We start from the raw sequence: 27,662 nt of genomic DNA, 5'->3' as shown, positions 1-27,662 counted from the left end.
GTGCGTGAACTTTACACACAGTCGTAGGAATTGAGTAGCCGTAGTCATTCAAATTGGATAAATAGTCTTGTTCTTCTAGCTAAGTTTGCGACAACCCTGAGTTCGTTACCCTTGAGGCGTTCGAATCCCAGCTGTGCCATTGCATATTTGTCATTCAACCGACGTATTTATCACTTTTCAACCATCGTGAGGAAATCGACATGTCTCAAGCACAGACAAGTCGACTCATTTCTTAGTTGGCTATCAAATATAATGAACCAAGACATATTTAAGAAATTATGCAATCTGAGGCAAGGCCCCTATACAGTTGTGGCGCCATTAGATTGTATTTCCATTTATAATAAATAATACGATTTGTTAATTTAAAACAACTCACTTTTTTACTACGTATGAACCGTAGAACTAATATGAAAAAAATTAACTAGTAAATTGCAATCTAATAAGGCAATACTCATTTTGGAAATAGTATTACCGTATTTCTGATACAATTTCAAATATTCACGAATGTTCTGGCAAACTGGCATAACATAATATTGAATAATTTATGAAGCCAATATTATTCTCAATACATAAGCAGATTGTATCATAGTTCGTATCTTGTTTTTCTAATTTACAGTGATAGATCTTTAATAAATTTACTTTTAGTTTACAAATAGAAGTGTTTCCTAGTAGCTTCGTGCGACTGACTTTCCTGATGTCGTAGGTTCGACCCCCGTATAGGGCTTTCTATGAGCGCATTTAACACTTGCTAGTACGAAGTAAAACATCGTGATGAAATCGCTATTAGCCTGGTAAAAGTCAAGCTAAAAAGTCGCCTGGGTGTATCGGACACAGAAGCTTGATCACCTACTTGTCTAATCGAAAAGCGTTCACGAAATAGATACAGAAATCTGAGGCCCAAATCTTAAAGCTGACACTACAAAGTGTTAGTTTTTGTGATGTGAAGCAATGCCTTTAAATTTAGTTTTTATACATTTTAACTTGTCGTTTATTTCGAATTTAGATTATAAATTATATACTTTAAAGTTTGCAACGCCCTCTTGTAGAAAGTTGCGGTACTGTGTAAACATCCAAACATTGGTTTCTCTAGACCGGGTGGCGCTATATTCTAATATCTTAATATACATAAATTACGTGTCACGTTGTTTGTCCGCTATGGACTATAATATACTCCTAAACTATAAATACTCCAAAATATAACATCGAGTGTACTCCTCCCTAAAAGGCCGGCAACGCACCCACTAAAAATGGGTGTCTATGGGCTGTGATGACTGCCCTTTTGGGCGTCCCGCAGGCCCGTTTGCCGTCCTATTATATTTAAAAAAGAATATTTTATAATTTTAATTCAAAGTTTTAGGTTAAAAGCAACATGTGATAGACTTTTTGTAATTCGATTCGTTCTAGACCTTAAACAAAGCTTGCAATAAAAGTTTTAATTAAGAGTAGAATAACGTATTTTGTAAGTTTGTAACAAAAGTGCTCGGTTTCATAATGCTAACCTCATTAGAGCCGGCTTTGTTCGATAATTAATTGAACTCCTCACATTTTCACATCTCATTTTTATACAGATGTTGTTATAAAATAATGTAAAAAAAATATTATTACAAAATTTTAATAATATAAACAATTCTAGTATATCTTATATCACTATATCACTTGTTGGCGTAAAATAAATCATTTCACCGAAACAAAACCCCTAACCTATTATTATAACTACTAATCCATTTGATGTCGTGTTGGGTAAAAATACAATCAATATTATTACAAAGCTGCCTTGCGATTCTGTAACTCACTTTTCGAACTCTTACATCGGTTTATTGTTTATCAAAATGCCAAATCGTAAAATGACTGCTTTACGACTGATTTGAGCGCGACCGTAGCTGTGAAAACCGCTGTGTGAGTACGAAAAGTGAATTACAGAATCGCAAGGCTGGTACGACGTGCGTTCAACAGTCACTATGATCCGGAGTTGCTGTTTATAGTTCCGTTAAAATAAATAAAATAATAATTTAAAAGAAAAACTTTTGAACCTTCTATATTTTATTTAATAATATTTAATATTTGTCATACAAAATAACATAGTATTTATATTGTAAACGTGATATAATTAATATTAACGTAATAAATATACAAAAAAAAATTTAAGGTAAACAAATTAAGCTATACAAAACCGCCCAAAAAAGCTTTACCGTAGTTCATACTCGCACTACGAAATAATTTTATTTGATAACTTTGCTTGCCTCGCTTTTTATTACCAATTCTCGGTGAGTTAAAGAAAGAATTGAATAAAAAAAGAATATTAATATTCTGTGATCGATATATTTTATATAAGTTCACAGGTTTTTCCAAACTATCTATGTTCGAAATACATATTTTTTTATTGGATAAAATTTTATGAGATCCATAATATTTTAGTAATAGTGGAAGTGGAGTGGTGGTGGTAGTTTTAGTTTCCTGGAAGAGATCGCTCGAAAACGATCTGGCCGATTGTACTATATTTCTGTATGCAACGCAGTGTAAATAAATAAATTTTAACTCAACCTTAGTTAAATTTTTCACTTGTTTTTTTATTTCGCTTGGGTTATGCAAGACGTATTTTGAATTTGATTACATATATTTTTTCCAAGTATATTTATTATTTACGCCTTCAATTGTATAATTCCTTAATTATTTATAACTCTTTCAAGAGGTTAGACTGATAATATAGTATTTGTTGCTATATTATCAGTCTCTAACCTCTTATTGTTCCCAAACTATTTTGCTCCTTATGCTTACGACTGACCGATCAGAAGAGGTATGTTCTCGGGGCTTATTATTTTAAGATAAAATTGTGTATGTGTTCTTTGGTAGCATAATTTTTTCGTAGCATTGCGTGGTTACGTTATCATATAACATATGACCCGGTTTATAATTAATATATTACAATATAATAACAGGTGTGATTTATCATATCATTGTTCCATCGGCAAGTGTTCAGCTATCTGAGACACATGCGGTCGATTAACGACTGAGACATGCCGGTTTCCTCAAGATATTTTACCTTAACAACTCGAGCTGGTGTTTTTCATTATGCACATTAAAATAATAATCCGTTGGTATAATGTTCGTGAAAATCGTGTTAATGGCACGTACGTATTTAACGTATATTAGTTTATGACATTACTTCTACTACTATTACTCTAGTATATTTTAAAATAAGGTACTGAATATAATACCAATGAATAAAATAACAAATAAATGAACAGAATAACACCAGTGCGATGTTAACTTAAATGAAGCACGGGCGTACCTTTGGGCGATTGTTATAGGATAAATAGGTTGTATCGATCCAACCAAATTACGCACAAAAAACGAGTTTTCCTTCAATCTCCTAATAACATTTACTCGGGCGTATAAATATTCTGAATAATGAGCGTTGCTTTAACAAAAACTTCGCAATTCTTTCGTTATAGATTTATGATTTTAGAAATGAAAGATACTTATTCCGATGAACGAGACCAACGTATTTTTACGGTTAGAAAATTCACTTTGAAGTGAATAAATCTACGGACTTATTTTAGTTAACATATATAAGAGACGGTCTAGTAAAACGTTGTAACGTTTTTTTTCTCTTACCAAGACCTGACATAGACGATTTGGAGACGGTTGCCATGTGAAAAACTTAAAATTAGATAAAGAAAAACTGAATTATTTGACATAAGTGAAATTTAATTAGTTATCCGAAATCCTTTTACAGAACTTTTTGATTGGTTTCTATTTTTATTCTAAACTAATTGTGTTAACTGAACTTTGTTATTTTTAGGGTGTGTTGCGTGAGTTGGAACAGAAGAAACCTCAACTGGACGAGCTGCTGCATACGGCTGAGAGTCTCAAGGGTACAGAAAACAGACAGCAGCTACATGGAAAAGGTAAGTTTATTTATTTCCTTATTTTCTTTTCTTCCAGTAACTTAATACTAATACAATAGAAAAGTTGAAAAACCTGCTAACTCGTATAACAAATTATGAATAATGTAATTCTTGTGAATTCAGCCAGTGTGCAATATTAGTCTCACATACAATAGTATTGAGGGTGCGCATGTCACGTGTAAATAGCGTTTCCCTAAGTAAATTTGTATGCGCTTGCGGCATTACTAGGAATTGCGACTGCTAACCACGCCGAGTGAGATTATTTGGCTTGCGCAGAACCAGTCTCTCGAACAGTTTCGGATTATATACCCTACCACTAAGGACATTAAAATATATAGTGTGATAGCAAGGTCCTTTCTTACTTCTAACTTGTTTTATCCTACCATACCCAACATAGTTAATAAATTATGACTGCACTTTTAAATGGAGGACATGTGGGAATATTTATTGAGGAATCATCTACGATTTCATTTTAAAGAACATGAACATGTTTATTTTTATTTTTAGGGTTGATCAAATTTAACTAATATTTGATACGTTTAATTCAAACTAAAAGCCTCTGTCTCTTGAACTTCGTCGTGAGGGATAGTAATTACACACATCCTAGATTTACGTACGTACGTTAGCACGTAGTCATATGTTCCTTCTATGGATCCCAGAGGAGGTAGAAAGATTGATGATTCTATAATTGCTTTCGCCTGACAAATTGCGTCCTTGATGTCAACAGTTGCGACGGTAAAAGGAAGTCATTTCACCTAACTACCTTAAAATCAGGCTCGTTATTTGGTGTATATTATTAGAATCGGAATAAGGAATCAGAAACTTAAAGAAAAAACTTTTTGACCGGATTGAAGTTATGTATTATTATAAATTTACAACTATTTAACATAATTTTAAATTTATCCGTCGTTTCGCGTGCTTTACAGCGTGCCACCGTGACGGTCAAAAAGTTTTTGTTTAAATGTGTAAAAGTTATGTCAATCAAAGACAATACTAATCAGAAACTTAATGTTTTTTGTAATAGTCCTTGATTTTTACCGGGAGGTAACTTAACTGGCTGATCAGTGAGATGCTATTTGCATATTTAAGTAAACTAGTTTTGTTATAATATTCCTTTAATAACGATATTGATAGAATAACAAAAAGAGGCCATGCCTCTAATTAAACTCTTTTCTTCCGTTAAGAAGCCTATATATTTTTCTATGATATCGCAATTTATATATTAAGACCTGTTCATTTGTTAATTCTGGTTTAACTGGCGCGTATTTAAGCTATGAATATCACGGCTTTCAATTGTTTATCTCGTATTTTAAATCCTTAAGGAATTTTTCTAGTCATGCTCCACGCGTTATAATAAATAATTAATTCACAATTTCGAACCAAGTTCAAGGCATGTGTTGATAAGCGTCTGATCAGTTGAAATATTTATTGCTGATACATTTTACTAGAAGATACAGCCTTAGTTAATCCTATCAACGCTATCCAAATCAACTTTTAGTTGGACCGCTTACAATCAAATTATTATAGGCAGTTATTGCTTAAAATGATTACTTAAATGGTTTGTCAATTTTACTATAGGCACACTTACTATCGGGAAACATTTAATAAAGCTTTAATTTTAACGAAATTCTGGCAATTGGTTCGTCATAAAACAAAATATGATAGTATCTTCAAATTCTACAGATTATAAACTAATTGATTGCTTCCTTCCAGTAGGGAAGCGTTGATATATTCTATAAAATTATTTTCTGAAAAACTGTACTAGACGGGATGATTTTATGATGGAATATGTCTAATTTATAAATAATTTATGTAGTTAATGAATAAATGTTTCCTAAGAATTACAAAGCCTTTCCCTATAATTATATAACAGTCTATTGCCGTAATATAATTGAACCAAGTAACAACGACTATATTTATTAGATGTTATATTAGAGTTAATAATACGTATAAGTAGCACTATTATTAATACAGTTACTACATCATAATTATAATGTAAATAAATAAAAATAGTTTTGTCATTTATGAATACGATAAATATTTAAATTTTCAATGCCTTCCGAGTAAAGAGTTTATGAGACAGTAGAACGGCAATAAAGACGAAACATAATAATTACATCAAACAACGCGTGTGTGTATCACACATGCTAGCTTTATGAGTGGACCTATGTGTGTGTGTGTTTATGAACATTTTTACTGTTAACGTTTACGAGCAGTGACGGGTTTACACCTGTTGTCGAGTGGAGCTTTGAAATAAGCATGGTTAATACTATTTGTTTGGGTTTGTTTGGTTTTAGAATCTCGTCAAACGTTTGGTAAACCGTCATACCGGGGACAGCGGCCTAAAATGGCCACGTTTGAATCCCGTTCGGAGCAAATTTGTAATTTGTTCGCCGCTATCGTTAGGTTTAGGTAATTCTTTACACGTGGATGTCCTTTTACAAATTCTTTTACGTACTTTTCTTATGACAAAAATAGGTTTGAAGTATCCACATAAAATTTAGTTTCACCATTTTTGACAGTATCGCTCGGTTAGTAGCTCAAGAACGTAATAGAACGTGTCGTAATTCAGTTGTCAGCATTAACTTGACGCGTAACGAGATCATTTAGAGAAACATTCCTTGGCGTACATGTTTTGTATTTACATCGGATGTTTATGACCTTGACATACATATTTTGTTAAATGCCTTAACTTTTAAATCGCCTGACGTATATTCCTACTTTTGCTTTCTGTCAAATTTAACTTAAACGTAACACAAGTATTCATTATCATTAAATTACATAACTTGCAACAACAACACAACAACTATAAAATTAAGTTTAATAATGTTCATGTAAGTTCCATAAAAAAACAATGTATTTGAATCAATATGGCATACTCGATAATTTTATTAGTAATCATAACACTCAAATATACAGTAGTTACAATTTTCATAACCTACATAGTAATAACAAAAATTAATAAAAAGAAAATTAAAACAAACTTAAAAAGTGGACCTTTAACGCTGGCAGCATTTCCTCGCTGTATTGCGATATATATCGTTGAGCGAGAAAAGCACCAGCTCTGGGGTCACCGGTACTATCTACCAGGCGCCAACTTAAATCTTTAATCTATAAAATTTGGTTTTTACGTATCCTTTACGCAGTTAATATAACTTTAATATAGTTATGTACCAAAAGAAAATCGTCAAGAAAAGGGTTGTCGGGAACAAATTCTCTACATCTTGTGGCTCATTTTTATTATTAGGTACATAGTTATTAAAATTTTGTGATGAAATAAAGTGTTTATTGTTATTCTGTGAATGTTTGTACGAGATGTAAGAAGGGCTACGGCTGGAGTCAGTTTCATGAAAATTAATATTGTAAAATTTTAAGTAATGATGTCTGCAGACGCAATCATCGGGATGGCTGACAATTTGCTTATTTCAAGTATATTAATAATAATAAATGTACTGATAGTACTTTACACGTTTCGGCGTCATATATCTGCTTAGTTTGACGTTTAATTTTTTGTGATTTTCAAGCACAGCAACTCCGTCTGGATTAAATAATTCGGTTTAGCTGCAAATAGATTTTTAATTGGAAATTCCAAATTTGGCTTATAATCTTTTAATATATTTAATTCTCTGGTAATACGAAACCAATCAATACAATAATAATTCAATACTTTTAGTGAATTTTGTTCTATTTTTTTTAAAGATGTTTAATTTATGGCAACAAATGGTTTCTTTAAAGGACAACATCATATACCAAGTAGATAAACATCCTTCTATGCCTTTCGGTGTCTTTAGGTGTAAGATATTCCGTTTTACTTTCACCGTTTGAGCATGTGTCTAGCGCATACAGAATGGAAAATAAATTGGTGTATGTACATCCAATTTGAGGTTACGACCTCAGGTTTTAAAATTTCCCACTTAATAACCAAGCTAACAGTGCTTTTGCTTTTAATTAAATAATACATTGAGTAAGCAGTTACAGTATAAGTATAAAACGCGTGTAATTATTCTTCTCGTTAGGAAACGTACAATGAATATTAATCAGATAACTTTGTTAAAATGTTTTTGATTCTCCGTTCGTCCCTTGGAACTCGTTAGCGTTAAATTAATACCGGTGTTTATAATTTGTATATTTTTAAATAGTAGGTATTATGTATACATGTAGAATGATATTATGTTTGACTATTAATTAGTGAACAGTATAGCACATGCAGATATGTCTACACCAGGCAAGAATGCAATATTGTAAAAATGGGTTTTAATTAATAAATTAATTACAAAGGAACTGAATTAGACACGAAATATTTTCCTCAATGGCGCTACGAATTCGAAATATGGTTTGAAAGCGCGGCTCGTAGAAGGGTCTACGCAGAGGGGTTGTAGAGATAACACGTAGATGGCTACGCGCACTAGAGACGGCTAGACTTATATCGATAAAAAGCTACGGTGTATTTTTGTTTTTATTGTTTATAACGAGTTAGTGACTTTAACATAGAATATAAAAACAATTTATTCAAATTTCATTATGGTTAAGCAAAAAGGATTTGCACTTTTATTACTCTAAACAAAGTAAACATGTAAAAATCAAAAACGTTTTAAAAATAGTTAATTATTATTATGTACGTATTTTATATCGATATATTTATGAAGATACACAACTCTAACTTGTCAATAAGAGCAGTACCCGCGACCGTCCTCCTATTAACCACTGTTTGTGCAACTGTCTGTAAATGAAAACAAAATGGCGTAGCGAACCATTATAAACGATACTGTTTGAATAATAAGGCCTATTTCAGGTTAGCCTTGCAACTCGTCAGTTGTTCACAACATTCTATTTTGAACTGTATGGTTTAAGACATACAGTTCAAAATGTTTAAAACATTTAGGAGAAAGTATCGGTAAACAAATGTAAATGTACTAGTATAAACTCTTGAATAGTTATGTTTTAATTTTGAATATTCATACTGTTATATGATACTTAGTTAGAAATCCTTCAGCTTAAATGGAGAAGGAAATGTTGTATAACATAATCCCTTGAACTGTGAAAAGGCTGACTTGGGGGTACAAATAATCACTTATTCACACCACCTCTTGTCGCCTTCTCGGCTTTTTCGCAGTCCCATAATATCATATAAATTTAAAATACGGCAATGCTTAGCATAATATACTGCAGAATACAAAATATAAGTATATTTATTTCATTACTTTGCACTTTATTTGATGCTTAATATTACGTATTTCTATTTTAGCGTTACAAACTTTGAATATTTTCTTGCGTGAAAACGAAATCAATCAAAATGTCCCGGACTTTTGTGGAGGTGCGAATTTATATAGCACACAGTACCGTATTATAAACGCACACAAACGCACCATTTACGATACATGATAACTCAATTTGTCAGATATGTTGATTTCTTGAATTGTTGACTGGTACTAAAAGCTTCTTTGGTACTAAAATATTTTTTTTATATACAAAAAAACTATATAAGTTTTATGTTCTGTTTGTTTGTATTTTATGCTTAATATAGGATTACAATCGTTAGCATTACGAGTAATAATTAAAATAGTAAGATATTCCGTTTTACTTTCACCGTTTGAGCATGTGTCTAGCGCATACAGAATGGAAAATAAATTGGTGTATGTACATCCAATTTGAGGTTACGACCTCAGGTTTTAAAATTTCCCACTTAATAACCAAGCTAACAGTGCTTTTGCTTTTAATTAAATAATACATTGAGTAAGCAGTTACAGTATAAGTATAAAACGCGTGTAATTATTCTTCTCGTTAGGAAACGTACAATGAATATTAATCAGATAACTTTGTTAAAATGTTTTTGATTCTCCGTTCGTCCCTTGGAACTCGTTAGCGTTAAATTAATACCGGTGTTTATAATTTGTATATTTTTAAATAGTAGGTATTATGTATACATGTAGAATGATATTATGTTTGACTATTAATTAGTGAACAGTATAGCACATGCAGATATGTCTACACCAGGCAAGAATGCAATATTGTAAAAATGGGTTTTAATTAATAAATTAATTACAAAGGAACTGAATTAGACACGAAATATTTTCCTCAATGGCGCTACGAATTCGAAATATGGTTTGAAAGCGCGGCTCGTAGAAGGGTCTACGCAGAGGGGTTGTAGAGATAACACGTAGATGGCTACGCGCACTAGAGACGGCTAGACTTATATCGATAAAAAGCTACGGTGTATTTTTGTTTTTATTGTTTATAACGAGTTAGTGACTTTAACATAGAATATAAAAACAATTTATTCAAATTTCATTATGGTTAAGCAAAAAGGATTTGCACTTTTATTACTCTAAACAAAGTAAACATGTAAAAATCAAAAACGTTTTAAAAATAGTTAATTATTATTATGTACGTATTTTATATCGATATATTTATGAAGATACACAACTCTAACTTGTCAATAAGAGCAGTACCCGCGACCGTCCTCCTATTAACCACTGTTTGTGCAACTGTCTGTAAATGAAAACAAAATGGCGTAGCGAACCATTATAAACGATACTGTTTGAATAATAAGGCCTATTTCAGGTTAGCCTTGCAACTCGTCAGTTGTTCACAACATTCTATTTTGAACTGTATGGTTTAAGACATACAGTTCAAAATGTTTAAAACATTTAGGAGAAAGTATCGGTAAACAAATGTAAATGTACTAGTATAAACTCTTGAATAGTTATGTTTTAATTTTGAATATTCATACTGTTATATGATACTTAGTTAGAAATCCTTCAGCTTAAATGGAGAAGGAAATGTTGTATAACATAATCCCTTGAACTGTGAAAAGGCTGACTTGGGGGTACAAATAATCACTTATTCACACCACCTCTTGTCGCCTTCTCGGCTTTTTCGCAGTCCCATAATATCATATAAATTTAAAATACGGCAATGCTTAGCATAATATACTGCAGAATACAAAATATAAGTATATTTATTTCATTACTTTGCACTTTATTTGATGCTTAATATTACGTATTTCTATTTTAGCGTTACAAACTTTGAATATTTTCTTGCGTGAAAACGAAATCAATCAAAATGTCCCGGACTTTTGTGGAGGTGCGAATTTATATAGCACACAGTACCGTATTATAAACGCACACAAACGCACCATTTACGATACATGATAACTCAATTTGTCAGATATGTTGATTTCTTGAATTGTTGACTGGTACTAAAAGCTTCTTTGGTACTAAAATATTTTTTTTATATACAAAAAAACTATATAAGTTTTATGTTCTGTTTGTTTGTATTTTATGCTTAATATAGGATTACAATCGTTAGCATTACGAGTAATAATTAAAATAGATTTAACAGTACTTAGTAGCACGTAGTATAGTTTCTGTATTCCTCTATATACTGTAGCTTCTACTACAATTTGAAGTAACTGTAAATTTAGTAACAAATTTATTTATCGTGTGATGTATATGTTCTGCTGAAGTAAAATTAGTATCTTAACGGGATAATTATCTAAAGATTATTAAGAAGCAGAGACGTCGGTTATCGCGTAATCGTTAACCTATATAGTGCGGCTAGGGCGGGCGGCGGCGCTGGGCGGCAGCACCGGGCGGGCGGTAGTCGGTCGCCGCGCGCGCGTCTGACACAACGTCTCGCGGCCTCAACATACATATCAGCTATTTAGTGTTTTAGTGTAATGTTAGTGGTAATCAGTGCAAATTTGCTTTGGAATTATACATACAGCATGCCTTGTGGATTGTCTAATTGTAAGGAAATGTTTGCACCATTCAACGTCGAATGTTTAAGTTATTCTCATAGAACGTAATTATGCCATAGTAAGGTTTATAGTAAACGTAAATACACTATATATAAATTTATGTAGTGGAAGCTATAAATTATAGCAACATCTAAGACGATGTAGATAAAAACTTATCCTAGTTTTCTATAGTTTCATTTTCTTTCTTTCGCTTTCAATATTTAAAAAAATACAATATGTAAGAATGTTTATAAAAATGCCCTCTATGAGACATTTGCTATGAAGATAGAATATGCTTCATAATTGACCTCCCATCTGACAAATGACATCCCTCCCATCAATAACCTACTTGCCGGTGTATGAAAACAACTAACGAATAATTAATTATTGCTCACAATTAAAATTAATTTCTTGACGAACCATAAAAAGGTCAGGTCAACCATCACCCATGAAGGGTCAAATCTGTCCCATAATATTTTCATAAAAGGATCGCAATGGACGGGTAAAATTGCCCCATTTTTGTTATGATGTGTATTACGTGCGATGCCTATTTCCCTTATTAAAATTAATCAATCATGTTATTTAGAACTTTTATGTAGATAATCAGTTCTATATAGGCTTCAAAGGCAGTGTGACTAATGATTATATTGCTTTTTAATGCTTGCCATAGTTTTCTTTACACCTTCTACAATTCATTATGCGATCCGGAAGTTCATAAATGTGTTCACCACGTAAATATACACATAGTTTTTGGACACAAAGCGTTACTTAATGACAGGAAATGGGAAAATTATCATTTTGTCGACACTGGTACCACAAGGGAGCGTCTACACCCGCCAACCCCATTAAAACAGTCGAGATATATAAATACTTTTTCTTTACAAATTGTAACGTTTAATGCAAGAGCGTAAGGATATATTATACATACGACAAAATTAAAAGCCGGTTTTTTTCATTGCCTGTGATCGATTCGAGCATTCGTTAGGATTTTACTGTGTAAGTGTTGATCATTCAAATTGTCTGGGTAACAATTTAAACACATTATAAACTATATGAATATAAATAATCTAAATTAAAATATAGGTTTGTTCCCAGCGATAATTTTGTTTATAATGGATAGCATAACATAAACAAACATAACTCGAATTCTGGAAGAAAATCTCAGGATATGAAACGAAATAAGCTCTATATTGGGTAATATCATAAACTATGATCTTGTGAGTCGAGTGGTTCAATTTTGGGAACATATTTTTCGCTGCATCGTAACATTGTGCCTCCGGCGATAAGTGTATTCTTATTCGGTATACTAGGGCTGGGATCTCTATTTTATCGATTCTTTTAGCTATATTTTTCTATTAAACACTTTTAATAAAAAACATAAACAAGAACATTTTTATGTGTATATTAAGTTGTTGCGCAGTGTTGGCATAGTGGCTTAATTATGCGTCTTCACCCGGGTGTTTGAATCACAAAAGATTTTTTTAGAAAGCAAAACATTTTGAATTAAACCGGTCACAAAATCCAAAAATCTACGACATTTGTGAGGCGCAGAAGGCTACCTACTTGTCTATAACAATTAAGTGATAAAAGAAACGAAGGCAATCTGAAGCTAAGACCCGTATAGGGTTGTAGGGCCACTGAATTACTATGATTACATATATAATTAAATGGTAGTAAACAGGTGTTTGTTGCTAAGCTCACTAGTTGCTACAGTAATTCGTGTTCATAGTCAGTTTTCCTGTTAACCTCCGACTCAGAGCTAACGACTCGCCACGTAAGAGAGCGGGACTTATCTTCTCACCTTGGAGAGTTTCTTAATAATTTACAAGAGTGCTTTCGTAGCTTTAAACTTCATTTTCATATAAGCTCTCTCATCAATCATCTGTTATTACTTTTAGAAGTTGTAGAAACATTCTTTGAGTTATTTCTTAAGGTGTTGTGGTGAACAGCGCGTTGACAAGCAAGTCTTATATACAACGGGAATAATTTTTAAAAACATACAGGAAACATATGCTCTCATCTGTTTAAAGAAAACCACTACCACTAAAACAATACTAGGCAGGTTTTTTGCTCTTTTCTTAAAGAATTTTGGATTTCTTAAGAAATTCAAATTTACTTGATCACGCGTGTAGGGAAAATCTGGTTCCCGGAGCGAATTGAATTCAACATTATCAGCGCTTGTTTCTCTGTTATGGGAACCTCTTCCTGCGATAGCTTTTCCTTCGACTTCAAGATCACTCACTTTTCCACTAGGTTAACACAAACATACATATATTCATGCTTAATTAGTGCAATTGTTAATCATCCAGAGGTTGAGTGGAGTGTTGTCGTTTGTGTTTGTATCGACATGAAATAATATCAGGAATTATTGCCGGTATCGACTGCACGTTAATTACTTGCGACGTGGCTTGAACAATTCAGTTATAATTAATGGCATTATTTGCGAAGGGAATTGATTTTCTGCATAACGTTGCTAATAATGCAACATTTTGTTAGACAAACATCTCTATAATTGACCATTTGGCTTCAATGTCTGATATGCATTTTATTTTTTGGGCAAAAACGTACTAGTGTTTTCACAATGTTTTTACTATACTGTAACTGACCATTAAAACGAGGCTGATTGTTAGGGTATCAATTTTACAACTGAGGTCGAAAATTACACGCTTGAGATATAGTTAAACACTGTTATATCGTAAAGAAATCGTCCTTAATCTCTGCTAGAAATGACCTTCCAATTGAACTCTTGGGAAGGTCAAGCAAGCGTTTGTGTTATTAATTAATAAATAAAAACTATATTTTAAATGTATAGAAAGTGAAAACTAATATCGACTTGTAATAAGTACATCACTAAATTTGGAAGGGATCCAAGCGAGTAGAGTCGGCGCAATAAATATGTATGAGTACTTCATGTTTGATGAAGGATACTTACGTTACGGACACACAATTACGTCCGCCAGCGATTTATTAAACTGAATAGCTTTGATCGGTTTTAGATGTATTTTTATTCATGGTTGAGTATGAAACTAAGATCTGAATTAGTTCAGAATCAGAGAAGGAGAGTTTATTCAGTCAGATTCATACGAGTTCCATCAATTTGTCTGATGCCCATTCAAGGTGGTCACATAAAAGACGTTAATGAGGGCATTGATGGATAATCTGTGCAATTGAAGTGACTGTCAATAACTAAAACTGCCTCGTAAACATTTGACAATTGACGCGGTTATTCGACAGAGCGTCTCATTTTAATTTTTGACGTTGATTTAAGACTAAGATAAATTCATATATTACAAAATGCCGATAAACATTGTTGCGTAAAGTCAGGCAATCTTTGGTTTGACTCCCAGAGATATAATATTGTTAGTAGGCATAGAAGTATTCTTCTTCTGTCGCACTTTTCACGTGTAAATAACACCGCGCTACTTCCTCCACTCTCCCCTGTCTTCGGCAAGCCTCTGCTACTGGGTGATGGTAGACCTGTAAGGGCCTTTTCTTGATCAGTTCAGCTAGTAGTGGATCGCCTCGAGGTCTGGTGCCCTTCACTCTGCCAGTCACGATGAGTTTTTCTAAACTTTCTGAATCTCTGCGCGTTACATGTCCAAAAAACTCAAGATGCGTTGGTAACAAAGTGTTGAAAGACGATTTGTTACCTGTAACCGTCTTAGTATGGATACGTTTGTTTCCCTGTCCAGGGAATCCTACGTATCCGCTCCAACACCACATTTACAGAGCATCTATTTTTCTTCTTTCAGATTTATATAAATTCATATTATTTATTATTTAGATAGATATGGATAGAGTATAGAAGTATTACAAGTATGTATCTAGTGTTTTTTTAGTCTATGGTGTGGGCATTTTCTAAATAATTCCATATATCTATTTTTGGAGGGATTGTAATTTTTCAAACCAGCTGTATTGAGCTAATAAAAATGAAGTTTATTTTGGTCGCGTGCAATAATAAACATGTTTGATTACATGTTGTTTATGAACAGAATATATGTCATTTCCCGTCGTTTAATTTCAAATTTATAGTGATCATGTGTAACCGATAAAATTATGGTTGAGTCATGCCAGATCTTCAGTTATCTATGTGAAATCAAATATCGAAATCGTATTATTTTACGACTAACTTACTCCGCTGGCTCCGAAATTTATTTATTTATTTTCCTTTTTTCCTATTTTTACAGTAACTTAATACAAGTATAAACTTAAAACCTAAACTTTATATTTAGGGTGCGCAAGACACGCGTAAATGGTGCTTCTCTGAGTAAATTCGTCGCCCGAGGCACTGCCAGCAATTGCGACCGCTTACCATGCCGAATGTGGTAATTTGGCGCACGCAGCCCCAGTCTCTCCAACATTTCCGCGTATATAGTAAGGTTCCTCCGTACCTCTAACTTGTTGTATCCTACCATACCCAAGACAAAGTTGTATACATTACTGAAATGAGATACTTTCAGCACTCCCTGTCCTGTGCTACCTCCCAATTGCTGGTTCTTTCTATGATCGTCACTCAAAAAATAATCTTATGTATAAAAACTAAATCAAACACTTACATAGTAGGAACAGTGATCATTGCTCTCTGTCCGTCCTTTTGTTTTACGCTGTAATAGAAAGAGACTATAGTAATTTATATGATTTTTGGATTACGAAAGAGATTTAACTTTAACGAATATAAACGCATAATTACATTAATAACAATGTAGGCGTATTGTTTGACAATATGTTACTATTCTTCAAGTACATTCTTAGGCCATATAAAATTAGAAACTACCTAATTTTGTATTCAGCTTTAGTCCGCTTAAGGTATTCCTTAATTTCCTCCTACGTTAAGCGTAACGCAGGTATTTCCTTAAAAGCCTCCATAACTCACTGCTGTGTAGCCAAGTCTTTTATACAAGACATTTCTCTTGTAAATTTCGTTCATATAACTTAAGTTGATAAATTATTATTTGAAAAGTTTTTCGAAATGAGTTAAATAAAGTAGCGAGTTTTCTGAATGAATTCTCTTCTTACATTTGTTTAGATCGTTTTGATAGTCTTCACTGCTGTTTTGTTACACAGTTTTGTTAAAATACATCAGTAATTACTTTCATCATCGGACGTCCGCCGTTCCCTAACTGAGCGGTTTTGAAGGCAGTTTCTGCCGCGCACCATCACTATATGGAACCATCTCCCCACTGAAGTATTTTCCAACCAATTCGACTTAGGGTCTTTCAAGAAGAGAGCGAACCAATTATTAAAACGCCGGCAACGCACTCGCGAGGCCTCCACGAGCGGCGGTATCACTTAACATCAGATGGGCCTCCTGCCAGGTTGTCCCCTGTTCTATTACAAAAAAAATTAGATCGATACGCATCAACCGTGCATTTTGTAGCTATTGACGTTAGATAAGAGTCGTTGGCGTTCGTCCAGTGTCTGGCTGGCGGTCTGACCTATCACAGCTTGACACTAGCGGGAAACAATATGGTTTGCGGCTCCAATATTTTTCAATAGGTGAATGAAGACTGTAGTTAGCTTTCTTGTTGATGTTGATCTAAATGATTCTATCGAAACCGTTAAACACTTACGAGATTATAAAATTGGTTTCAGAAGAAATAAATGAAACTTCTTTGGCAAACTAATTTTAAGTCTTGTTCATATTTATACAAATTTAAAACTTTAGATTTTTGAGACATAGAGGCAGGGAAAACGGAAGATATGTTAGGAATTTAATGAATTTAATTGTCATTGAAATATTAAAAGTGTCAAAAATTAATACAAGTATAAATTTAATTTTTTAAATTTATATCTTGGATAATAAAAACACATGGCATTTTATGTACAATTCATCATTTGAGATTTCAATAAATTATATTGCATAAAATATAAAATATTTCATAAATTCTCTTTACGAAATTTTAATTTTAAAAATATAATTTCTATAAGGTAATTCGCCCTTCTCACTCTCTCTCAATCGGTCTCAATCGCTCTCTCCCTTTTCTTCGACAAAAACGCTGATCATCTTCGTGACTTTTCATCCGTAAAAATTTTACTCTTATGCGTCTAAAGAAGTTTCACTCCAAAAATATTTTGTCAAATAAAGAAAAAAATTGCCATAATAAATTGTTTCGGCATTTTGGCTCTACTAAAAAAGCTCCTTCCTTATATTTATGATGCTATTTAATTTACATTTATATAGTGCATAACCAATCATGAATGCAACATGTGCAAACAATTCCTTTGGAATTAAAAGTATAATTCCAAGGCGGTTTACAAAAACATTTTCTCAGACATTTACTAAAAATAGTGTATATTTTCTAGTTACATGTATACGGTTGTGATTTTATTTCCTGTGTATCAAGCATTTTGAATGTGTTACTGTTTACAATTTTGATAAGCTCGTAGTGTTTTTAAATGTATACAATTTACAAGTAGACATGTCGCAAGCACCGCAACAGGGTTTCGTAGCTGAGAAAGCGCAGGAGTTGAACCGGCGCACATCCCATGACGACAAGCGACCTGATCGAGACGCCCAGAATGACAAAGACAAGGCAGACAAACAGGAAGCGCCTCGAGAGAGCAAGAATCCCTTCTCTCCCAACATTTATAGGGGAAGAACAGCTAGCCACTTCGAGATGGGTCCCCGTGGCTTAGACTATTCGCCACACCGAATGGGCCTGGAGTTCTCTAACCGATTAAGGGATTACGTTCCGCAAAGATCATCGTCTATTCAAGGCCATGAGTTGACAGATGCACCAATGAAGCCAGAGTATTTAGGTCATCGAAGCCACTTTGGAAGCCAGATAGTGCCTGGCGGAATCCACCCGGATGTGGTATACAGGCAGGACTATTACGGGCAAGTTGGCTTCCCAGCGAGAACTTCCCGGTTTTCCTCGCAGGAGTATTTGAATGCGCCGGCGCAGTATGGTCGCTGGCCAGAATATCGTGTGGATTACAGACAACGCCGCAGATCCCAACAGGATCTGCATTCCATCGAGCATAGTCCCGAATCAGGTATGGATCAAATCAATTCACACGAATTTTTACTGTTGCAAATAGAACTCAATACATTTCTAACGTTACAAAACTGTAATAGAAAAATGGTAACAATTTCTTTTAGAAATCCATATAATACAATGCAGATTGCGTAGCGAACAACAATTATTATCAATGAAAGGGCGCGCCTCTCAAGTATCTCTCTTGCCATTCTTGGCTCCGCGCCGCCGCTTCTCTACTTCGGCAGGAAATTCGATTTTACTCTTCTGATTTTTACTGCCATATTTTTCTTACATTTTGCAAAATAACAGAGACAGCGTTCACATATTGTTGATTTAAAAGGAAAATAGAAAACATTTTCTAGCTGCCTCTAAATAGAAAAATGCTTTGTGTTTTGGTTTCTAATACTAGAACCGCTCTCGTCCTTTTGCTGACAATAGTAAAAATTATACATATAAAAAAGAGAATATTACATGAATTTTACATAATTATGTATACGAGAGCTTCTTGTCGACTGTTACCTTGTTACGGCTAATCTTAATCCTTTAACTGAAAAGCCGAAAATTTATATTTATCTTATATATATATATATAATGAAAATGGTCTTCGTTTGAGGCTCAATCACGCCTAAACCACTGATCGTATCGACATGAAACTACCACCATTCGATGCGAAATTTTTATGATACCTTTTTATGATACCACCTAGATGGTTTATGGCTATTCATTTATTAAATTCCAACGTTCCTTCATTTTTTTATTGCTGTTTTACTTTTATGAAAATTTATCCATACGGACTTCACCGCGGAAACATTCGGGGAGGCTTCCTAGAACCTCTAAACGTCAACATCTGTTAAACACTCGATTTTCGAAATATTTCAATTTTCTTAGCGGGAAGTTAAAAAGAAGAATAATAAAAATATGAAAAAAAATAAAATAATGAAACATAAAATTTATTTTAATTCGTCCAGCAAAGCGGGCGCGAAACGGCTAGTTATTAATAAAATTCTTATGGACTGCAACACAATTTTGTTGGTGTACTCAAAATATTCAACGTAATATAAAAACTAAGAGGGTGTTTAAATTAACTATTGTCATCCTGAATTCAATTAAGTACGTTGATCGTAGCTATATTACAAAAAATATTCTCAAAACCTGTCTTAAAAAATTTCGAGTTATATAAAATATTCATTCCTTTATTTTTTATTTTATATAAATTGCTTTTATTAATAAATATATATCTATTTTCTAGCTAAACAAAATTACTACGAGTATAACATTTATGAGCAACCGTGATAATTATAAATGTAACAATGTTTATATATAATAATTGCCCTCGTAACTCCTGCATTTTTCTTTGAAGAGAGTTTAATAAAATAGTTTGAATAACTATTTAGCTAAGAAGCCGATAGTTTTGGTAGTTTAAGTTGGGTTTGGATCCGTCGGAAGTGTTTACCTGTGCGTCAGCTGTGGGGTCGATGACCTCGATCGATCCATTCACAGAGTATCGCGGCCGCTACTCGCTTACTCGCTACTACGATATACACCCTTCTCAAATGAGTCCGCGACCTCTAACTTGGCTTTATAGCTAGGGTTAGTCCGAATCACTTTGCTTTCGATATTAATCCAAGATGATAAAATGTAAGGAGTTAAGCTGATTGCGCGTAATAAAACTCGAAAGCTTAGATTAGATGCCTAATCTTTCTTGTGTTAAGTAAGCTTTCCTGCCACCTCGATGACGAATTTCAGGAAATTTTGAACAATAAACTATAGAGTTACGTTTGTTTTTAATTTCATCATTCTTAAGGAGGCATTAAATTATATTAGGTTTAGTATTGACTCATACGACCTACTTAGTGTTAATTCGATTCTGCGAACAATTAATGTTTCTTGTTACGGAGATGGCTGATCACCTACTTGCCTTAAAATTGATTAATGAAACGACAATGAAAAGGGTCTATAGCTCATTACAATAACTACTAACGTAGTTTTTTTGTACTATCGAAACATCTTCGTAGTACTCGTAATGTACAAAGAGGTATGAGAGCGGACAATAGAATAGTGATTGAAATACAATTTTCCGCCTTTATACTTTATAGATAGGGTTATGAAATTGCACGCGCCGGGAACGATTCAGAATTGATTTAAGACTAAAAATAGTCTAACCACAGACTGTAAGGTGACCAAGCATTTGGAAAACTTATTGGTTTACATAATTTTACCTATAAATATAATATAAAACTGATATTATTATTTTTATTATTACTATGTAGGTTAAGAAAATTGTAAATACTGTATATTTGATTGTTATGTGACGTACGTAGGTTTTAATAAGCGATATATTATGAAAGTGTATATTATAATTGTTCGTTTATATGGGGTTTTAATCATTTTTGTTCACCGTAACTTGGTTGCACATTCTTGAACATTGTTAGCTATTTGATTTATATGATTATATTTAATGTGAAGTAACTGTTAAAAATATATATAAAACAATTACGATAGATAAATATAAATTTCGACCTCGTTGTGTTTATCTTTATGTCACGACTATATCGGAGGACGAAATAAATAAGACTTATGAATAACCAAGATTTAATAATTACTCGTTGCAAAAAAAGCTTTCCTCTTTGTCAAGTCACATATGCACGTCTTTTCTCACCTCATAGACATCTTATTCACCAGTATTATCGTTGAAAGCATAGCTAGCATTTCCCGAGTTGTCTATGACAATTCACTCGGCTCCATTGAATAATAGTTGTTCACTTCGGATACTTGTCATTTATCGAATGCTTTGAATCTCGCTAATAATAACTATTGTAGATTGAAGGAACAACACATGAGTACAAGCTACAAAAATCGCGGTCTAATATATTGTTTCGGATGTCTATAAAATGCATGAAATTAAATATTTGTTATTATTTATTTTATGTAATGATGTACTTTTTTACTTTAACCATATCACTCGTAATATATATGTTTATATACATGTGTCTTTCTGTGTCTGTCTGTCCAATAACTACTTACAGTCTCTATTAAAGGGAAGACACTCTGTTCTTGTGTTCTATTTAACACTCACTGTTTAGTACTTAATACTAACGTGCACTAACACTAATTCACTAGTTCTATTACAATACAATATTACAACCAGGTTAATACGCTTGCATATGTTAGTAATATGTTGATTACATATTTAATACGTAGGGCGGCGCAGATGTTGCTTTATTTCCGGTTTTGTATACAACCTCCTACATATGAACCTACAAACATAATTTTTAATTATAATTTTAGTTATTTATATAGCTTATGTCTGCTTTCTAAAGGGACCAAAGACTCTACTTTTCTACTTATTTTTATTCTTTATTTCTCCCTACTGTCTTTTAACCAAGTAAACTATTAATGACTTCCTATCGGAACTGTCCAAGATACTCGTTGATACCAACTTGGTAAGGCGGAGTTAACATGGAATACATTATTAACTGATTACATATTTTCTTTATCAACACATATTATGAGTGTAATTTATTCTTTCATATTGCTTACCGAAAATATAATTCTCTGTAGCTCGGCACATTATTGTGTTGAGGGTCCCGCAGTTCAAAGTCAAACTCAAAATCGTGTAACACAATGTAGACTTATGAACGTCAAAAAAGAAATACATACTAAATGCTTCCAATTTTACATTTACTACCAGTTCTCAAATCAGGGGCGAACTAACTGGCAATAAACTCTCCGCCGCTCTTTTAAACAGCAAAGCGATTTTTGGATTAGGTAAATTGTGCTGATTTCTCGTCTTACGCAACAAACAAAAACAGCCTTTCGATAAGTCGGTCAAGAAATGCATCAAACATCAAAGAACAAGTCATTTGAAAGGAAACATTATAGCTATGTTTTGGAATGGTCCCAAATCAATAATGTACAGTCGTGTTGACATGCCATTAAATATTAATAAAGCTCTCGGGAGGATAAGTGTTTTTATGATCGATACATTTCTGGCAACGAGGGAATGGTTTTTTTGCTGTGAAAGTTTAAGCTTTTGTAGCTGCGTATTATCTAAAAGCAGTCTGTTCGGAGGCTGTACATAAACATAATTATTTTCATATAGAGAAATCGACAAACGTTGTTTTGTACTCGTAAATACAATCTACTCCTCGAATCCTCTTGTACATACATATTTCATCAGATTGGTCTAGCCGTTTTGAAAGAGTTGAATTAAAAACATACCTACAGAAGATTTATAAAGCTAAGTGCATGAAACAAGGCTTTATGTAAAGCTTTCACAATTTTCAAAGATTGATTGAGAAATACTTGTTTTTATCGCAAATAGATGATTGAACAACCTTTAGTTTAATACGTCGTTACAACCAAAGTCTGGAGCAGCAATTTCATTTTATGGAAATCAAATTTTCTTTTATCGCGAGAGCGAGGAAAGTTACCGTCATTAAATCGTTTCAGTCTTACAATTATTACTATTCATCTTTTCTTATAGAAAAAGTAATCATTTTCATTATATTCTCAAAACCGGCAATTTATTATGATACCTTAAACACACTTATTTGTATGTTATGACAGATAAATGTTGCTTTTCACTGAGCAGCCCTGTTCATCTGGCAAACCAGACTGATTAGCTATTGGCTGGCATTGTTACTCCCCAACATCTATCAACAAAACCAAAGTTTGATATAGTTCTATTAATAGCCGTAGCAAACTTGGAATTATGTAGTACGAAAACTCGATATTTAACTGAATTTGATATCGGAAGTCAGCTTTTTTCATTAGTTAAATTTTCCATTTATACAAAATATGATTTAACTACGGCTTGCCTGTATAAACTGTACTTATGGAAACTTTTATAAGTATAATTATGAAAAGGGCTATTTTGTTGGCTACTGTACGCACAATAGAATGGCTTGTTTCTATTGTGTCAGAAGGAATCGTAAAGCGTTAATATAGCTGTTTTATTACGATTTCATATATACGATTTGACCTATGGAATTAGTTCTCAAAAGATTATTATTTTCCTATTTAAATTATTTGTAATGATTTAATGATCAGTTATTGATTTTTACAGAACTAATATCGCTATTTATTATAGCGGTTGTGAAAATGTGGAATAAGGGTGTAAATTGAGGGTGACATATATTTTAAATGCCAACTCATAAAAAATAGTCCGACAACAATTAATTTTTTGGACTGACCCAATCTTATCACTTAAACAAAAATAAATCAGTGGCCCTAGAACCTTTTTAGGTCTCAGATTTCTCTATTTGTTTCATGATCATTTGTCAATATAATTGGCAAGAATATGATCAGCCTCTTGTGCCTCTGACACACTCTTATCATTAAGTGTTTTTAAACCAACCGCATAAACCCAAAAAAATATATATCATATATATCAAACACTGAACATTTTTTATATAAAGAATTTAGATTTACTAGCAGTGAACTATGAAGCTGCTTTATTTTTCTGTAATGTACCATTTTTAGTTAATAAATACTTGTACACTCACACTTTTCCTGACAGTAAATTGACATCCAAATATTATAAAATAATTATATATCGTTGATAATGTAGACATGGTTGTTATAGTTCACTAACACTTTAGCGTCCGCTCCGTATAGTTGCTAACTACAATAGCTTAAAAAACTTGGTCCCTCTGAGTCTTGCTGGTGATATGAGAATTTCGTAAATTTTATTATAATTCGCGTTATCCTCTTTTTTTTTTGTTTGACTTATGAAATAAAACCAAATGCTTTGTATTGTAACGCCATATACAAAGTCGCAGATATAAAAAATCTGAATTTGTACAAAAACAATTACAGCATTTTCTTAAGCCTAGAGGAAAATCATAAAGTAAAAATGGGAGCCGCCATTTTGTGTTGTCTGTGAGGATTAGAGGTGGATTCAGGGCCGTGAGGTAAATAATTGATGGCAATATTCCCAACAAAAATAATTGTCGACAACTCAGCGTAAAGTACAAAGCCAGTTTTGTCCTTTTATCTCAGTTTTATCAAAACGTTTGTGTTTTTATTTTAGTTTTTTATTGTTCGCGATCATCAAGCTTTATTTTACAGAGGATGCGTTGTATGAAATTCACCCGTTTTTGTTTGTATTCGAGCCTAGATACATTTTTGACAGTACTTCACTATTTCTGTAAGTTTTTGTAGAAAAGAATTTACTAGTAGCACCAGTGTATTAACGATTTATTTTATACTATTATTAATGGATTAAAAAACAAATACATTTATTAATTAATTTTTGATTAAGACGAAACGAGATTGATCATTATCGATATGGCTTATGTTGGACTACGTAATTTTTAAATTATAATCAAGTCTTTGATAGGTGTAAAATAAATATTTTTAAGGAAGTGTATTTTCCAGAAATTTTATCAGCGTAACAACTATTGTCTCGTATAAGTCGTGTATAGTCCTGTATTGTATAAAAAAAGTCAAATATCTCCAAAACAAAATGGCCAATTACTTTCCCTGTTCCCTAATTACATTAAGATGAACGGGCCCAATAGATATGTATGGCTGCCGAGAGATAACGGTGACAAATGGCAACACAGGCTACATAGCTGGCAACATTTTATTTTTCGCTAATAAATGGTCGACCCCGCTAATGGAACATCTGATAGGTAGCTATTGGGTTTCATTATTGGTCCTTTCTAATTGGAGGGCGTAATTATATTTACGGGTACAAATATTTTGTTACATTATTATTTTTAAAAATTCAGAAAGTTACAATCGTTACAAAGACATAATTATATAAATGTAAAGTGTAAAAATGAAATTACTTTTAAGAAAAATTAGATCGATTTCAAAATGTACTAAAGATTTAAATAAAACTTTGATGAATGTGAATTTATATACGTTATAACCACATTTTTGCAATTTTTCATCCAAACGAGTCTAAGGTACAGCCATAAAAAGCCAGCTGCCGCAGCCCATAGACATGTTAGAGTTGCCGAGCATTAAGAGAGGAGTATGCCCTATTTTTTAAAGTTTGGAGATCGTATCTCTCAGGAAATTAACTTGACATAACTATTTATTCAAGTCTATTGAATCTCTACTAAAGATAACGTAACGTATACCTTTGCCGTACGTAGCGTAGCAAGTCGTCATGATCGTGGAACAATGTCGGATTTGAAAAAAAAAATACACTTTTTATCATGTTTGGATACTACATTGACTAAATATTACGGCTACATTAAAAAAAATCCATGTGTTTCAAATTTCAAATTGATCAGTCGGTAAAGTGACGGATTTGATAGAAGCATGTGACTTTTCTAGAAAACTGTGTAATTTAATGGTATTATTTTTATTTTGTTTTAAAACAAACTCTTTTGTTTTTGTATGCCTATTTTCATAATAACAGAATATGAATTAAAAAAGTTATGACAAAAAAAACTAACATGATTATATTACTATGAAATGGCTGCCCTGTAAAGTTTACTATTTGTCAGATCCGTCTACGACTCTGGCGATGTGTTAATAAAGTTTAGAGAAATAACTAGTGTTAGTTAGTTCAGGTAAAATTCATTTTGTATATGAGTTTGTCCTACGCGTTCCATTATTAATAAAGTAAAATAAATCATCATCATCATCGTCAATAGCTATACAGGCCCTTGAGGGCCTTAGCCTCAAAGTACATTTTGCCATCGCAATCTATTTAGCGTTTCTTGCGTCCTACTTTGACAGAACCCCAAGGTTCTGATTTTTCTGAACTTCTGAGAGTTCAGAAGAAGAAGGACCTTGAGTTTCTGTCGTTTGCCATTCGGTGCACATGTCCCAACCACTTGAGGCTTTTAGAATGTTAGAATAAACACTTCACATAAAATTTATTAGTAATATTAGATTGTTTATTTTATAGCTTTCGTTCCGGACTGTTTTATATTTGTTCTCACAATTTTCACACTCAACTTTGTACATTACATTACAAACTCGTACTGTGAGTGAGCTTGTTAAAATTTAAAAGTAAAAGGACTGAATAAATTTCGAAAGTGCCGAAGCAAAACGAAATATGTGTCAGAATATTATAAAATTGTAAATATTCGAGTTGTGGTTTTTTATGGCCATTTGGACTACATAACCAGCCCATGACAAATTGATGAAGCATACATAAAATCTTCTATGTTACAGTCTTTGCACGGCAGTGTTGGCCTAGTGGCTTCAGCGTGCGATTCTCATGCCTAAGGTCGTAGGTTCTATCGTATCTATATTAACACTGGTTCGTAAGGCGAAGGCAAAAGCATGCCTTAGACATATAAAGTTGACGGCGTGTCAGGCACAGAAGGCTAGTCACCTACTTGCCTATTAGAATAAAAATAGGTAAAAAAACTTTTTAAGTTAAACGGTTTTATGTTAAACATACATTGCAATGTTAAGATAAATGTACTAAAAACCAAAAAATAATAAAATAGATACAGTCGTGGGAATTATAAACATATGCATAGACTAGACTAAAATAAAACCGTGGGGCACGTCAATTGTCTACAAATTATCGACTTAATGTGCGATAGAAGAATCGTTTAATTCGTCGTTAAAATAGGCAGTTGGCCCGCAGACGGTCAGGAAATTACTTACTACATATTTTCTTGCTCATGGAAATTCCAATAGTTATACACTCCATGTAAATAAAAGAGATGTTTCAACTAGTTTATCGTTGGACATTCACACTGCTGGCTGGCGAGGAATCGTTTCACTGCTCGTAGTTTGTCTTTAATCGACAAAACATATGATAAAAGTACTACTCGCTCACCACTATGAAACCCTAAAACTCGCTTATAATCGAGCTTGCTAGCTTGTTTCCACATTCTAGCCCTACTTATCACACGTCCATCGTTGTCGGTTGAACAACTGCCTAATTATAGTGTAACATTACAAAACAAACATTTTAATCAACGATTGTAGACAATTGACGTGCCCTACGGTTTTATTTTAGTCTAGTCTATGCATATGTTTATAATTCCCACGACTGTATCTATTTTATTATTTTTTGGTTTTTAGTACATTTATCTTAACATTGCAATGTAT

At 33.0% G+C, this 27,662-nt stretch overlaps 1 protein-coding gene across 8 annotated transcripts in view; it reads left to right on the top strand.

Moving 5' to 3' along the window:
• Positions 1–27,662, top strand: part of LOC125053671 (dystrophin, isoforms A/C/F/G/H-like) — a 358,079-nt gene that overhangs the window by 71,221 nt on the left and 259,196 nt on the right. For all 8 annotated transcript variants that reach the window (XM_047655156.1, XM_047655161.1, XM_047655155.1 and 5 more), the window contains one exon: positions 3,803–3,908. In XM_047655156.1, coding sequence (XP_047511112.1) covers positions 3,803–3,908 — 106 coding nt within the window. The remainder of the gene's footprint in view (positions 1–3,802; positions 3,909–27,662) is intronic.

This window comes from Pieris napi, chromosome 11, assembly GCF_905475465.1.
Source record: "Pieris napi chromosome 11, ilPieNapi1.2, whole genome shotgun sequence".
In the NCBI taxonomy this organism is placed as follows: Eukaryota; Metazoa; Arthropoda; class Insecta; order Lepidoptera; family Pieridae; genus Pieris; species Pieris napi.
This window is presented reverse-complemented; position numbering and strand designations above follow the sequence as displayed.